The sequence below is a fragment of the Astyanax mexicanus genome, chromosome 21, assembly GCF_023375975.1.
Source record: "Astyanax mexicanus isolate ESR-SI-001 chromosome 21, AstMex3_surface, whole genome shotgun sequence".
NCBI lineage: Eukaryota > Metazoa > Chordata > Actinopteri > Characiformes > Acestrorhamphidae > Astyanax > Astyanax mexicanus.
Genome location: NC_064428.1, coordinates 33,561,942 through 33,576,301, shown reverse-complemented (window position 1 = coordinate 33,576,301; position 14,360 = coordinate 33,561,942). Strand labels below are relative to the sequence as shown.

Sequence of the window (14,360 nt, the reverse complement as noted above, 5' to 3'; positions counted from 1 at the left end):
CCGTTAATGCTTCTTTTTAAAACGATTGATGCAATCATATAAATCATATAAAGCACTGGATATTTTTTTACAATGTTTATTTATAAATGTATTTGATGATTAAAGGAAAAAGAAAATCCCCTATGTTTTTGCAAGCCCATCATTCCAGTCCTAGTACTATTTGATGACAAAACCCTCAGTTTAGAGCAAAAACCTCAGTTTTATCTAATTTTTAACTATTTTAACAGTATTAACAGTGTATCTGGCTTGAGGAGAAAACTGAGTCAGTATTTAGTAATGAATAGACCAAAAAACACATTGACTTTCATATACAGCTCTGGAAAAAATTAAGAGACCATTTAAAAATTACGAGTTTTTTTTTATTTTACCACATTGAAAAACTCTGGAATATAATCAAGAGAAAGAACTGCTTGATTTTTTGCACCAGGAGTGATTAGCATAAAGTTATCCAAAAGCAGTGTGTAAGACTGGTGGAGGAGAACATGATGCCAAGATGCATGAAAACTGTGATTAAAAACCAGGGTTATTCCACCAAATATTGATTTCTAAACTTTGAACCTGTTTTTGCATTATTTGAGGTCTGAAAGCTCTGCATATTTGTTATTTCAGCCATTTCTCATTTTCTGCAAATAAATGCTCTAAATGACATTATTTTATTTGTAATTTGGGAGAAATGTTGTCTGTAGTTTATAGAATAAATAACAATGTTCATTTTATTCAAACATAAACCTATAAATAGCAAAATCAGAGAAACTGATTCAGAAACTGAAGTGTCTCTTAATTTTTTTAAAGCTGTATAATACCACATATGTCCGAATGTTTGTGGACTATTCTATTGAATGCATCATCCCACGTTTGCACAAGTTGCACCAATTGCTGAAACAGATGTGCAAAACACACACACTTACAGAGCGTACCCAGTCCTTAGTAGAGGAGTAGAATATGTTGCCAATAGAAAAGGACCACCAGTCGTGGGCTACAGCTGTATAAAGCCCAGAATGATGCAATGATGGAGCTCCATCCAATACATTCGAATGGGATGAGTGATCAAATCCTCAGTCTTTGGACAGTAGAGACAGTTACTCCAACAAAAGCAGGATAAACTCTTTTTAAATACTCTTGATTTCAGATAAAATTAAGATTAATGAGCAGGTATACCAATACTTTTGTCCATATAGTGCATATGATATACAGCAAGATACAGAAATATAGACACCAACATACAGGTGCAGCTCAACAAATTAGAATATCATTAAAAAGTTGCTTTATTTCAGTAATTCAGTTCAGAATGGGAAACTCATATATTATATAGATGTATTAAACACACAGAGTGATCTATTTTAAGCGTTTATTTCTTTTATTGTTGATGATTATGAAGCTTACAGCCAATTTAAAACCCAAAAATCTGTCTCTCAGAAAATTTGAATATTATATAAGACCAATTGCTGCTGGAAAATGAAATCCTCATCTCTATAAAAGTTGTCAGCAGCAGAGGGAAGCATAAAGTGCTGTAAGATTTTGTGGGAAAACAAAACTGCGCTGATTTTAGACTTGATAATAAAACACAGTGGATCAACACCAGCAGATGACAGACATGTCTCTCCAAACCATCACTGATCATCAGTAAATTTTACATTTCATTTGTAAATCAAGGGAGCAGAGTCTGGAGGAAGAGTGGAGAGACACACAGTCCAAACTGCTTGAGGTCTAGTGTGAAGTTTCCACCAATCAGTGGCGATGTGGATTTCATTTTCCAGCAGGACTTGGCACACTGCCCACACTGCCAAAAGTACCAATTGGTCTTAATATATAATATTCTCATTTTCTGAGACACTGATTTTGGGTTTTTATTGGCTGTAAGCTTCATAATCATCAACAATAAAAGAAATAAACTCTTAAAATAGATCACTCTGTGTTTAATACATCTATATAATATACAAGTTTCACATTTTCAACTGAATTACTGAAATAAAGTAACTTTTCATAAATATTCTATTTTTTTTTTTAAGATGCACCAGCAGTTTGAAACACTTCACTCATTTGGGACATTTTATATATGGGTATATAGGGTCCCAAATATCCTATATCCTACATTTTTTCAGTTTTTAGTCAATTTATTATGCTAACGTGGTTCTAAACTTAATCTCCATATATGGATTTGAGAGTGAAAACTTGGTTAATATTAAATAATATATATATATATATATATATATATATATATATATATATATATATATATTTTTTTTTTTTTTTTTTTTTTACAAAAAAAAAAACAAAAAAACATGTCATTTTTGGTCTACCTTCATTTAAGCCCTTTAATTGGGATCCTCCCAACCTAACCAGTGTAAACACACCTGATTCTCTTTTTTACTGTACTCTTCAACACTGTTGAAGGTGTAAAATCCTCCCTCGCTAGCTCGCTCCACCACACAAGGCTGAATCAGAGATACTGTTCATGATGATTAAACCATTAAACTCAATTTAACAGAGCGACTCATTCACACATAGCGCCCGCTGGACTTCAGTTCTGGGCACAGCTTGGCCTCCAGGTCCTCCATCTTGACGGACTCCACGTCTTTGCTGCTGGTGAGGCTGGCCGCCCGGGTGATCTTGGTGAGCGTCTCCTCGTAGGGCGGTGGGAGGTAGACCATCAGGAAGACCCCGTCGGACACGTCGGAGCTGGTGCTGTTGAGGCGCTCGCTGTTGGCCGTGAGCGACGAGAGGAACTCGGCGCTGTTCTCGGCGTTCTGGAGGTCCAGAGCGATGATGTTGGCCAGGCTGAGTTTACTGCGGGAGCATCTTCGGTAGATGAAGAAGCCCACGAGACCGGCGACGAGGAGCAGAGCCAGCGGGATCACCACGTACAGGATGACCTCGGACTTCATGTCCTCGTCCTGGGAGAGCTCGTTCCAGTGGTAGCCCTGGAGGCAAGGAGATAGGAAACTCAATTATTATCATTTTATTTGTAATTTTTTTCCCATTTTCTTACCAATTAACATGGCCAATTACCCAACCCTCTCATTAGGAAACCCCCTCGGAAGAAAGCGCAGCGACTCAGTTCTGATACATCAGCTCACAGACGCAGCCTTGTGCTCAAGATCAAAATCAACATCACCCTAGGAGTGATGAGGGGAAAGAGTGCCATCTACTGTACCCTCCTAGAGAGAGCAAGGCCAACTGTGCACTCTCAGGGCTCTGGTAGCCAATGGCAAGATGCATGAACAGGATTCAAACCAGCAATCTCCTGAGCATAGTGCCTGCGCTCAGCCTGGTGGAGCCCCCAAAACTCAATTAGTACAGGATGGATTATTTGCTCGAGGTATAGCTTTACAGTATTTACCCTTTAAAGGACCGATAAGGGTTATATTTTCCACAGGATATCAATTCAATCGATAAAATGATCAGGCTGTGTCATGAAATATTATGGAAATAAGCTTTAACTACTGTAAAAAATCTGCATGAGAACCTGCCCACCGCCAATCCCCCAAACACACAGCTTAGAACCCAAAAGACCCAGAAGACAGATTCAGAACTGACTAACTTTAGCAAGTAGTCACTCAGCTTCAGCTAAGGTTTGCTAACCGTAGCTAAGTTATTTATCACAGCTTCTAGTCTAGGCAACGAGTCTTTGAAATTAGCTAAGTCAGAAACGTCTGTGATGCACAGTTTAATCAGTAAAACACATTAGAGAGATTTGAAAACATTATATGCTTCCGTTAGAACCTCATCTTTCACATTTAGGGACATTCAAGCATTTTTCAACAAGACAATGCAAATCCACATGCTGCTGACTGGAGAAATTTGAAAAGAAAATGCAAAAACTCTTCATCACTTTATATACATTACATAGTGGGAAATGCAGGAATGGATGTTCAGTATTAATATGAATAAATTTAAGCTGATATTTAGAGCCCTCTCTGGCGAGAATGGGTAATTGCACCGAGCATGCGGAAGAAGAATCATTTTAAACTGGGAGGGTGTGATGCGGTCTCCTTTCAGAGCGGATGAATCCGATTCCAGGTTATGTTCAGTCAGAGAGAGAGAGCTCAGTCAGAAACGTCACTCCTTAGTTTCTTTGTTGTGTACTATAAGAAAATGAGCTACTGAGCTCTGAGTTTCCTCTTCTGAAGTCTCCATTGCTCCACCAGTAGCTCACGTTCAGTAAAACTGGGCCGGATCCTCTTTTAGAGGCTGTACGTGTGACGTAATTATGTAAGTAATATTTTATTCGTATTATTCTCCACTCAGAAATGCTTCTGCTTTCAGTTTAGAAACAAAATAATATGGACTTCCACTTTAAATTAAGATGATCAGATAACACATGAAATATCTTAGGTTCATACTGTCTACAACCATATAAACGTATATTTTTCTGAAGTGCATTTGTGGAATAATTCTTCCTATAAGCGTTAAAACTTTGGTGATTGTGTCTTGGTACCAGTAATTTGCAATGACGTACCTGAGCCACTCAATTGCATATGAACTCCAGAACAGTATAATAAAAGTGAGCCCTGATCTGGTAATTGCGTGCCTGCTGATAATTCAGTCACGCCGAATGTTCTCTGAGAGCTCCGGCCAACGCGATCGATCCGAGCTCATCTCACTCGGCACTATCATTAATCAGATAATGCTGCTTTTCAGCCAGATTAGACACTTTAGTCCTTTTAAATCCGCTGTGGTTACGGGTCTCTTCGGGTGAGCCTCCGTCAGTTCTGTGTTTCCAAAACAGAGCGGTTCAGAAATAGTCACTATTCATGCTACACAGAGAGACATACGGTTCCGAGAATGTGAGAACCAATGAAAACTACTGGATCTTCATGATGTTCCAACAGTATTTTCAATAAGATTGAATGAAAAACAATGTGTATACACACTCATTGACCAAAGAATACTACAAAATACACTACAAATGACCAAAAAAGTCTATAAAATCTTTAAAAAAAAAGGCACTGTTGGGTAGTGCACCTCCTGGTGAGAGATCACTGACTGCTAGACATGACTTTTCAGTGCACTCAAACACATTTTGGATTAAGAGAAGCAAGATGAATGTTTCAACGAATTGGCCACAATCTAGGCCAACCACATATTCCTTAAATTTACAGAATTTGGAACCTGAAAACATATTGTATTTTACGATACGATAGGTCAGTTTTTGAGTATGGAGGCCTTGTGGGAAGGGCTTCAGTCCTGCCTTTGCTGTGGAGCGACTCGGGACACTAAACACTGCCAGTGTATTGATATGGGGAGCCATTCCCATGTATAAGACAGTCAGTTGGTCATATAGCTAAGCTAAGTAAACAGAACTGTAATTCTTAACAAAAAAACAGTTAAACGAGTGCTGGATGTTAATCTACACAGATTTTGTCTCCTGAAAACTGTTTATTTGGGTGCGTAAAACGCTTCTGTTTATTAACAGTAAGCTTAGATTTGCAGATTTCCACTAAGGCTGGGTGCAACAGCATTAGCATTAGCTTCAGCGGCTAACCACAGGCACTAGCCGCAGTCAGCACTAGTAAAAGCCACCCAATAGAGCTACACTGAGGAACCCTGAGTGTTCTGGTAAGCCAGGGCGATATTAGCTCGCGGTTCGTCCCACGTATCTTGTTTTAACATGGTAAATGTGCAGACTACAGTCCAATATACTCACCTCTGTATAGCAAAAGAGCTAGCGTTTAGTGTGGTTAGCGGCTAATGCTAATACTGCTCCAGCAATGCTAGCCGGAGTTAGCAGCAGGCTACAGGCTGATAAACCTCACCTCTGAATGGCAAAAGAGCTAGAGCTTAGTGTGGTTAGCGGCGAATGCTAATACGGCTCCAGTCTTGGTACTGGAGAAACTTCACTGAAACTCTATAACGCTGTATAACTCTGTACTTCAGTGGAGTGGATTTACTGTCTCTTAATACCTGACTAATAGAGTAAGGCTCACTGGATTATAAGACACACTGACAATTTGGGGGAAAATGAAAGGATTTTAAAACTATTTTAAACTATTGTTGTGTACTATAAATTTACGACATATAGTTTGAACATTTTGACACCTGTGAAAATTCAGTACGATAAACGATATTAGATTGCAAAACTAACAAAAAAAATGTTAAATAAAAAAAAATCTTTATGGATTAAAAGCAATAGCAACATTTCATGTAATTGTGCATAAAATTAATAGTTATTAGATGAGTTAATATAATAGTTAATATACAGCTCTGGAAAGAATTAAGAGAGCACTTCAGTTTCTGAATCAGTTTCTATGAGTTGGCTATTTATAGGTTTATGTTTGAGTAAAATGAACTTTGTTGTTTTATATCATATAAACTACAGACAACATTTCTGAAAAATATTATATTGTCATTTAGAGCATTTATTTGCAGAAAATGAGAAATGGCTGAAATAACAAAAAAAGATGCAGAGCTTTCAGATCTCAAATAATGCAAAGAAAACAAGTTCATATTCATAAAGTTTTAAGAGTATTTGATGGTGTAATAACCCTAGTTTTTAATCACAGTTTTTATGCATCTTGGCATCATGTTCTCCTCCACCAGTCTTACACACTGCTTTTGGATAACTTTATGCTAATCACTCTTGGTGCAAAAATTCAAGCAGTTCAGTTTGGTTTGATGGTTTGTGATCATCCATCTTCCTCTTGATTATATTCCAGAGGTTTTCAATTTGGTAAAATCAAAGAAACTCATGATCTTTAAGTGCTTTCTTATTCTTTTTATCAGAGCTGTAAATGCATTAAAATATAAAAAGTAGTAAAAAAAACTTGTAAAAAAGTAAGGTAGTTTCTTTTTAGCACCCCTGCTACCAGAACATTATTATTTTTTACCCATGCATTTTATACATCTATATATATATATATATATATATATATATATATATATCTGTGCACACCTGAACTCCGGCAGTGGTGCACTCTCACCTGTAGCTGCTTCTCTGTGGGCGGTGGAGATGGAGATCCTGCCATCCAGTCGTAGGTGCCTCTTCCAGCAGGTCCAAACTTCATCCAGCTGCTCTCCAGAACCTTCCTCATGCTGCCGCTGACGAACAACAACCAGAACACTGATCAACCAAATCAACACCAAAACCAAGAAACCAAGACCCCAGAGCTTCTGAAGAGGAGGAGCTGCAGACCAACAGCAGACTGATGAGGAGAGGCAGATGTGTCTCGCTTCATATTAGAGAGAGAGAGAGAGAGAGAGAGAGATAGTGTGAGCTAATCTCACATGCTCACACATGCAGATGAGTAGAATGCAGATCCAGGCCAGTGGTCAGCCAATGAGGCGGCGCGAGAAATCTCAGGGATTTCGCCGTGTTGACGTGCAGCTGGCCTATATTGAACCAAAAGCGATGGTGATGATGGTGATAAAGGAGGGGGGGGGGGGGGGTTGTTGCACGGGAGCTGTTGCTGTTTGTCAATCTGTCAATCATCTGGCTGACGGTGTTGAAAAGAAATTCATCTTTAGAGTTTTGCAGGTGAGATATAGCCTTTATGTGGTGGACCACAAAAAAAAAATAAAAAATCTGTTTTGGAAAATAAAATGAAGTGTAATGGGATGGAGTGCTGCTACAGACTAGTAGCTCTCCAGCTCAGAGGGTTGTTGAACCCAACTGTAGAACAGTTGATCTCAAAGCAGGTAAACCCAAGAAGAAAGGAAAAAAAAAATACATAATCATACCGCTCCTCATCCATGTCCTCAGGGTCGTGCTCCAATACTCTACCGCTGCCACAGCTAGTGAATTGAGACACGGCTGGGAAAAAAAAACGCACTTATAAGGAGATAGGGAGCCCGAAAACAGGCGGAAAAACGAGAACAGGGGACAGAGCATGACAGAGAGAAAAGGGAGGAATATAAATAAAAGCTCACCAGAGAAGCATTTTATTTATTAATATTTTTTCATTATCGTTTATTATAGTTCAAACATCCTCATGGGCCTGATGTTTCAAGCTTGGGGGCCACATCTGACCCAAGGTCTGTCTATCTATCTAAAGCTTTGGGAGTGTTCTGGGACGGTTCTGAATAAATATTTTTAATGGTTTAAATGGTTTTAGATGGCTTAACCTTCCTCTGTTAGGGTCGTGACCGACCCGTTTTAGATTTTAAATGCATAAAAATTCTACATACACTTTTTGACTTTCTCAGGAACTTATTTTTAAACAAAATAAAATAAAATAAAATAACTGTTTTACTTAATAGTAAAATGCTCTCGTTAAAATTATAATGTTTGTGTTGTTAGGGTCAATTTTGACCCAGGTATAATATAAGCTTAAAAAAACAATAATAAGTCTCAAAACTGAACTCAAACACAATATAAACCAACAGCCCACAGCCAGATCTACCTCCAACACCTTGAGTTAGGTACATGTCCATGCATGTATGGCCAAATCAGTATAGAGTTGGTGCTTTGCAGAGTATGCATCTCCAGTTTACAGCATGCAATAATGAGAAAAAGATTTGATGCAAGCCAAGTTCTGGATCATATCTTTGATGATAATAAATCAGAGGACACACAGCAGCAAACTAATACAGATGAGGAGGTTTCTGAGGAGGAAGATGATGTGGATTATTGACCGGAAGACACAGACACGTGATCAGTCTGATGAGGAAGACATCAGTTCTGAAGCTGCTCCCTTTCATGACAAAAAGCCCAGAATCATCATGGACAGGACACCCTGGACAAGCTGACTGCCATCTACACTTGCTTGCCAATGACCAGAAGAGGGTCAATTGTTGTATTTTACAACATCCTTGATGTGTCTGCATACAAGACATTCAACATCAAGCACAACAGCCACAACCCCAGAGTGACCGATAAAAAAAAAAGAGGTTTCAGGTCTGCCCTAGCAATAAGGACAGAAAGACAAATATATTGTGCTTCACCTGCAAAAAATACTTCTGCAAAGTGTAACGCGTGACCAGACGGGAGGCGGACGTAAATGCGGGTAAGACAGACTTTAATAAATAATAAGTAAACAAATAAACAAACAGGGGAATAACGAATAAATATATAAACATAAACAAACAGGGAAAACCAACAAAGAGCTAAACTAAACAGATAAGTACAAAACAAGGTTAGGGAATATATACAACGGATAAATACGTAAATATATACAAAATAAACAAAGAAACAAACAGGCAAGAAACGTGACTAGAAATATACAAGAAATAAAGGGAACTAGAAATAAACAAGAAACGAATAGAGCGTAACGAAACCGTGAACAAACAATAGCAAACGTGGCGAGACAAACGACAGAGGAAGGTGCAAAGACCGACAGCAAACGTAGATTAACAGGTACTATATATACTAAACAAGAAACAATGAACACCTGGGGAGACAGGTAACGAGGGGCGGAGCTACAAATTAGACACACATGTGGAAAAGTACTGAGACGGGAGACACAGGGGAGCACAGGTCACGTGGGGAATGCACACAGAGACACGAGACGAGGCCAAGACGTGACACAAAGAAACCACACATGCATCTAACAATACTAATGCACCTAAAAACTAGAACTTGATTTCTGTTGGTTTGATTTGCTTGATTGGTTGTTTGTTTGACCTTGAAAATTTCCATTTTATTTTTATTATTATTATTATTATTATTATTATTATTATCTTTTACATAAAATAAAGTTCTATAAAAAAAAAAGATTTCTGTTCTTTGCCTTTTTCTTAAAGTATTTTATATATGGGTCAAAATTGACCCGTAACACCATAAATGTTACTAGAATTAATTTTCTAATATATATATATATATATATATATATATATATATATGTATTTATTTTTTAATTTAAGAAATGTGTTCCAAAACCCTTCAGTAATAGTCAGGGAATATAACAACCTTTTTTAAAGTTTTATTATTCTCTTGAGGTTCATTTGACAATATTTTTATATTGAAAATCAGGGGTATGCTCTCAAATGAAAGGCCCAGGGTGCCCCATAAAAATGTAAAAATCAAACCTTTCATGGATGATAAATCCTAACAATGTAACTAAGAGGTGAGAAACAAATTGGATCATAAATAATTGTTTTTAAGGTATCTTAGGACTGATTTAAGACACGGGTCAAAACCGACCCGTTAACATAAGCAATGGTAACAGAAAGCTAACACTAGAGGAAGGTTAAACCTGGACACATTCACAATGTGAAAAAGAAACAACAAATGAAATTTTTTTATCCATCAAATTTAATCTAAAATTATTTAGGATCACTGTTAGCTGCTCTCCACTCATTATTAGCAACGTTAGCATTAATAATCCTAGAATGGCACGGACTGCAGGGCTTAACTAGCCTCTGGATGTGACCTTGACCCGAGAGAGCACAGCTGTGACATCAGAGACAACCCAAATCCACAGCCAGACTGGAAAAGAGAAAAAGATACAGGATGTCTCGTCTAAACTGATAATGCTACCAGCAGAGAACAGAGGAGAATTTTGAGCAAAACTGTGCTCTTACCCTGCTAATTGAACCTTCACACTCTGCTCTTAAACTAAAAATGCCAAATCTCAGTTGGCTTAAAATACATTTACATACATTTTATCACTAGACAATTTAAATGGTTTATTCTTAATCTATTGGGAACGATGTAAGAACATTTAACAATGTTTTAAAAAGGTTCCTGGAAGGTTAGCCTGTAACTTTACAGAAAAAATGTTCCTATTATTATTAAAATGTTATTTCTCACAGAACATTCCCAACTAGATTAATACTAACATTCTGGTCTTACCAGAACTATATATAAAAATATATAAAAATGTTGTAAAACCATTTAGAAAATGTGACAGATTCAGATTCAGAAATCTGTTAGCTGGGTCAGTACTTACATAAATTTTTACCTAAAGCTTGAGTGATAGTTTTTACCTTAGGATGGGTTTGGCAACTTTAGCAATGACTGTATCCTACTGCAATCAGTATGAACTGGTTTACTGGAGGCTAAGTGCTATCACTGTTCTCACGCTCATTATTAGCGGTGCTGCTATCACTATAAACCCAGCCATGACGCCACAGACAACCCAAATCTACGTCCAGACTGGAAAAAGAGAAATATAACAGGACGTCTGCTTTACAGACACCCCTGCCCTCTGTCTGCGTGCTGAAAGGAGCAGAACGAGGCAGATTTCTCCTCAGATTTACACACTAACAGCGCCAGACTGCCTCTAATTCCCCAGCAGGGTGTGGGGGGGGATTACCCCCGTCCAACCCCTCCAGCCCCTCCATTTCGGAGAGCATTTATTTTAGGTTTTTTTAATTCACGTTCAGCAGCTGTGGGACACAGCAGGATAACAGCACGAGACAGTTGTGGTCAGACTGTGGTTTAGACAGGAAACAGAATCATAATTTCACAGTAGCGGCTAGCATGTGCTAGCATGCAAATGAATGGGTTAGCACTGATGAAAATGGTCAGTAGCAATATGGCGAAAAATGTAAAATGAAATAAAAATAGACATTTTTGCAGATATTCAAGTATATCTTTTCATCGGACAACACTGACAAAATGACACCTTGACACCTTGAAAAGTAGTCTGTGTAACAGCCATTAATATACAAATATACACAAATATATTAATATACAAATATACACAAATATATTAATATACAAATATACAGGGGTTGGACAATAAAACTGAAACACTTGTCATTTTAGTGTGGGAGTTTTCATGGCTAAATTGGAGCAGCCTGGTGTCCAATCTTCATTAATTGCACATTGCACCAGTAAGAGCAGAGTGTGAAGGTTCAATTAGCAGGGTAAGAGCACAGTTCTGCTCAAAATATTGCAATGTACACAACATTATGGGAGACATACCAGAGTTCAAAAGAGGACAAATTGTTGGTGCACGTCTTGCTGGAGCATCTGTGACCAAGACAGCAAGTCTTTGTGATGCATCAAGAGCCGCGGTATCCAGGGTAATGTCAGCACAGCACCAAGAAGGACTAACCACATCCAACAGGATTAACTGTGGACGCTGTAAGAGGAAGCTGTCTGAAAGGGATGTTCGGGTGCTAACCCGGATTGTATCCAAAAAACATAAAACCACGGCTGATCAAATCACGGCAGAATTCAATGTGCACCTCAACTCTCCTGTTTCCACCAGAACTGTCCGTCACCACAATCAATTATTGTGCTCTAAAACCAGGTGTTTCAGTTTCATCGTCCAACTCCTGTAGATACAGCTCTGGTTAACTCCATGCCCGGGAGTCTGCAGGAATCTGTGGGGTGTCCTTACTTTTGTGATACACTGTAGATAGACAGATAGATGGTGGCCGAAGAGTTTAACATGTTACAGGTCCGATTTTGTTCAGACTCACGGCCGAGTAGCTCCATCCAAACCTCACCTCACCAAACACAGCAGTGCAGAAAAAAACAGAAAACTTTTGCCAATACAGTTTATTTGACACCAGACAAGACCACGTCAGTGTCTGAACACAAGCTTTAACACACAACCCTGACCCCCATTGTCTCCAATACACAGATCCTGAATCATACTCAACACACACACACACACACACACACAACACACACGTTATGGACATTCCAGCCAACAGCAATCCTCTCATTAACAGAGCCTCAAATTCCTGCCAGAGCACTGAAATGACCTGAGTGAGTGAACGAGGATGAGAGAGACGAGATTAAAGACCACCAATAAGAAATGCAATCGACTTGTGACCCACATTACAGCGGGAAGTGTCCGAGCAGTGTCTGCAGCATATGGTGGGAATGTGGAGCACGGACATCTCATCACTTCTGCAATCCCGTCTGGAATCAGGATCATCTGAAATGAATGGTTCTTCAACCCAAAATCAGAAAAGAACGCAGTGTTTCTTACATTTACATTGATTTTATTTGATTGCAGACAATATAAACCCAAACTATTTCTTGTTTTATCATTTAATTTGTTAATATACAGTACCCTTTAAAAGTACTAGAAAAGTGAGGCCAATCCCTTTATTTTTGCTGTAGACTGAAAACATTTGGGTTTGACAGGTTTAAAAGATGAATATGAGACAAAAGAGACAATGAGAGAATTAACATTCAGCTTTTTTCTCCAGGTATTTACATCTAGATCTGATTAAAGTAAACAAAACTTTAAATGTTCAGTCAATAGCTGCATCAATTCTGTGCACTGTGAAAAAAATCATTCATTGGCTCAACTTATCTCAGTCAAGTCATCATTTTGCTTTGACTCGGTTAAGTTGTGAACACATCACATTTTAAGTTCATTCAACTTTATTTAGTCAAGTTATCATTTAGATTTGACTCAGTTGTTGTAAATATATAGAATTTTAAGGTTATTCAACTTAACTGAGTCAAAGCTAGATAATAACTTGAATCAGTTAAGTTTATTTAACTATGTTTTGTTCACACAACAATAGTTTAATTAACTCAACTGTTTTTTTTTTCAGGTTCTGTGGGCTTAAATAAAAATATACATGTATATAATAAGTATAATACTAAGCTCCAAGCCAACATACTGTGACAACTAGGAACACAGAATAAAGGTAACTATAAACATTTAAATGGATTTTATATTTTATCATGGAGTAGCTTTTAAAATGCCTGGCTTATAGAACAATATAGATCATTGATTATCTTTTAATTTAAAGGCTTATCCATTTATTTTATAATAATTATAATCTCCCTAATTCCCCCATTCACTCATACGAACTCCCCTATTAGTAGCAGGGCCATTTTAAGGCATCAGGGGGCCCCAAGCGAAATGGATCCCTTTTGTGCAGAATTCAGCACCCCCGCCAGGAAAAGCACCCTCTCCCGGGAGAGCGCACCTATGTCTTCATGGCTTTAACCTTTTTTAGAAAATTAAAATACCCAAGATACTGTTCTAAGTTAGTAAGGGAGTGCTTTTCCTGGTGGGGGTGCTGAAATCTGCACCCCCGCCATGAAAAGTACTTCTTGATAAAAGCGCTTGAACTTTACTTAGAAATATAGTCCGAGAGGGGGTCCTTTTCCTGGCGGAAATTCGCCACCCCACCCCAGCCACGATTAAGGCAAAACGCGTCTCTTTCGCAGTGCTGTGCGGTACTGACTTCAGACAGAGTGGGGCAAAAAATATAACCATACCAAACTCTGTTTGGTTAAATAAAGATGAGTAAAGGACATGTAAAATTAATAAAATATTGTCAAATATAAAGAATATGTTGAGTGAAACTAATGTCCGTTAGTCAGTAGCTTTATCCTAGCTAGATGATAACTTGAATCAGTTAAGTTATTTTGTTCACACAACAATAGTTTAATTAACTCAACAGTTTTTTTCAGGTTCTGTGGGCTTATATATATATATATATATATATATACTCAACATTTAGCATATTTTTATTGAACTGCCGATACGTTCAGTATA

General features: G+C 38.0%; 1 protein-coding gene across 1 annotated transcript; it reads right to left on the bottom strand.

Moving 5' to 3' along the window:
- Positions 1 to 2,275: 2,275 nt before the first annotated feature.
- Positions 2,276 to 7,130, bottom strand: LOC125785806 (small integral membrane protein 28-like). The gene is made up of 2 exons (XM_049469975.1): positions 6,921 to 7,130; positions 2,276 to 2,921 (listed from the first exon to the last, which is right to left on the bottom strand). Exons 1-2 carry the CDS (start codon positions 7,029 to 7,031, stop codon positions 2,499 to 2,501), a joined length of 534 nt encoding a protein of 177 aa, XP_049325932.1. The 5' UTR covers positions 7,032 to 7,130; the 3' UTR covers positions 2,276 to 2,498.
- Between the last annotated feature and the right edge of the window lie 7,230 nt (positions 7,131 to 14,360).

Bases quoted from the DNA above. Each gene is read 5' to 3' on its own strand.
- LOC125785806 (XM_049469975.1), bottom strand. From the start codon at position 7,031: ATGAGGAAGGTTCTGGAGAGCAGCTGGATGAAGTTTGGACCTGCTGGA. The intron at 2,922-6,920 runs GTGAGAGTGCAC...CCTTGCCTCCAG, and splicing joins CCACAGAGAAGCAGCTACAG to GGCTACCACTGGAACGAGCT.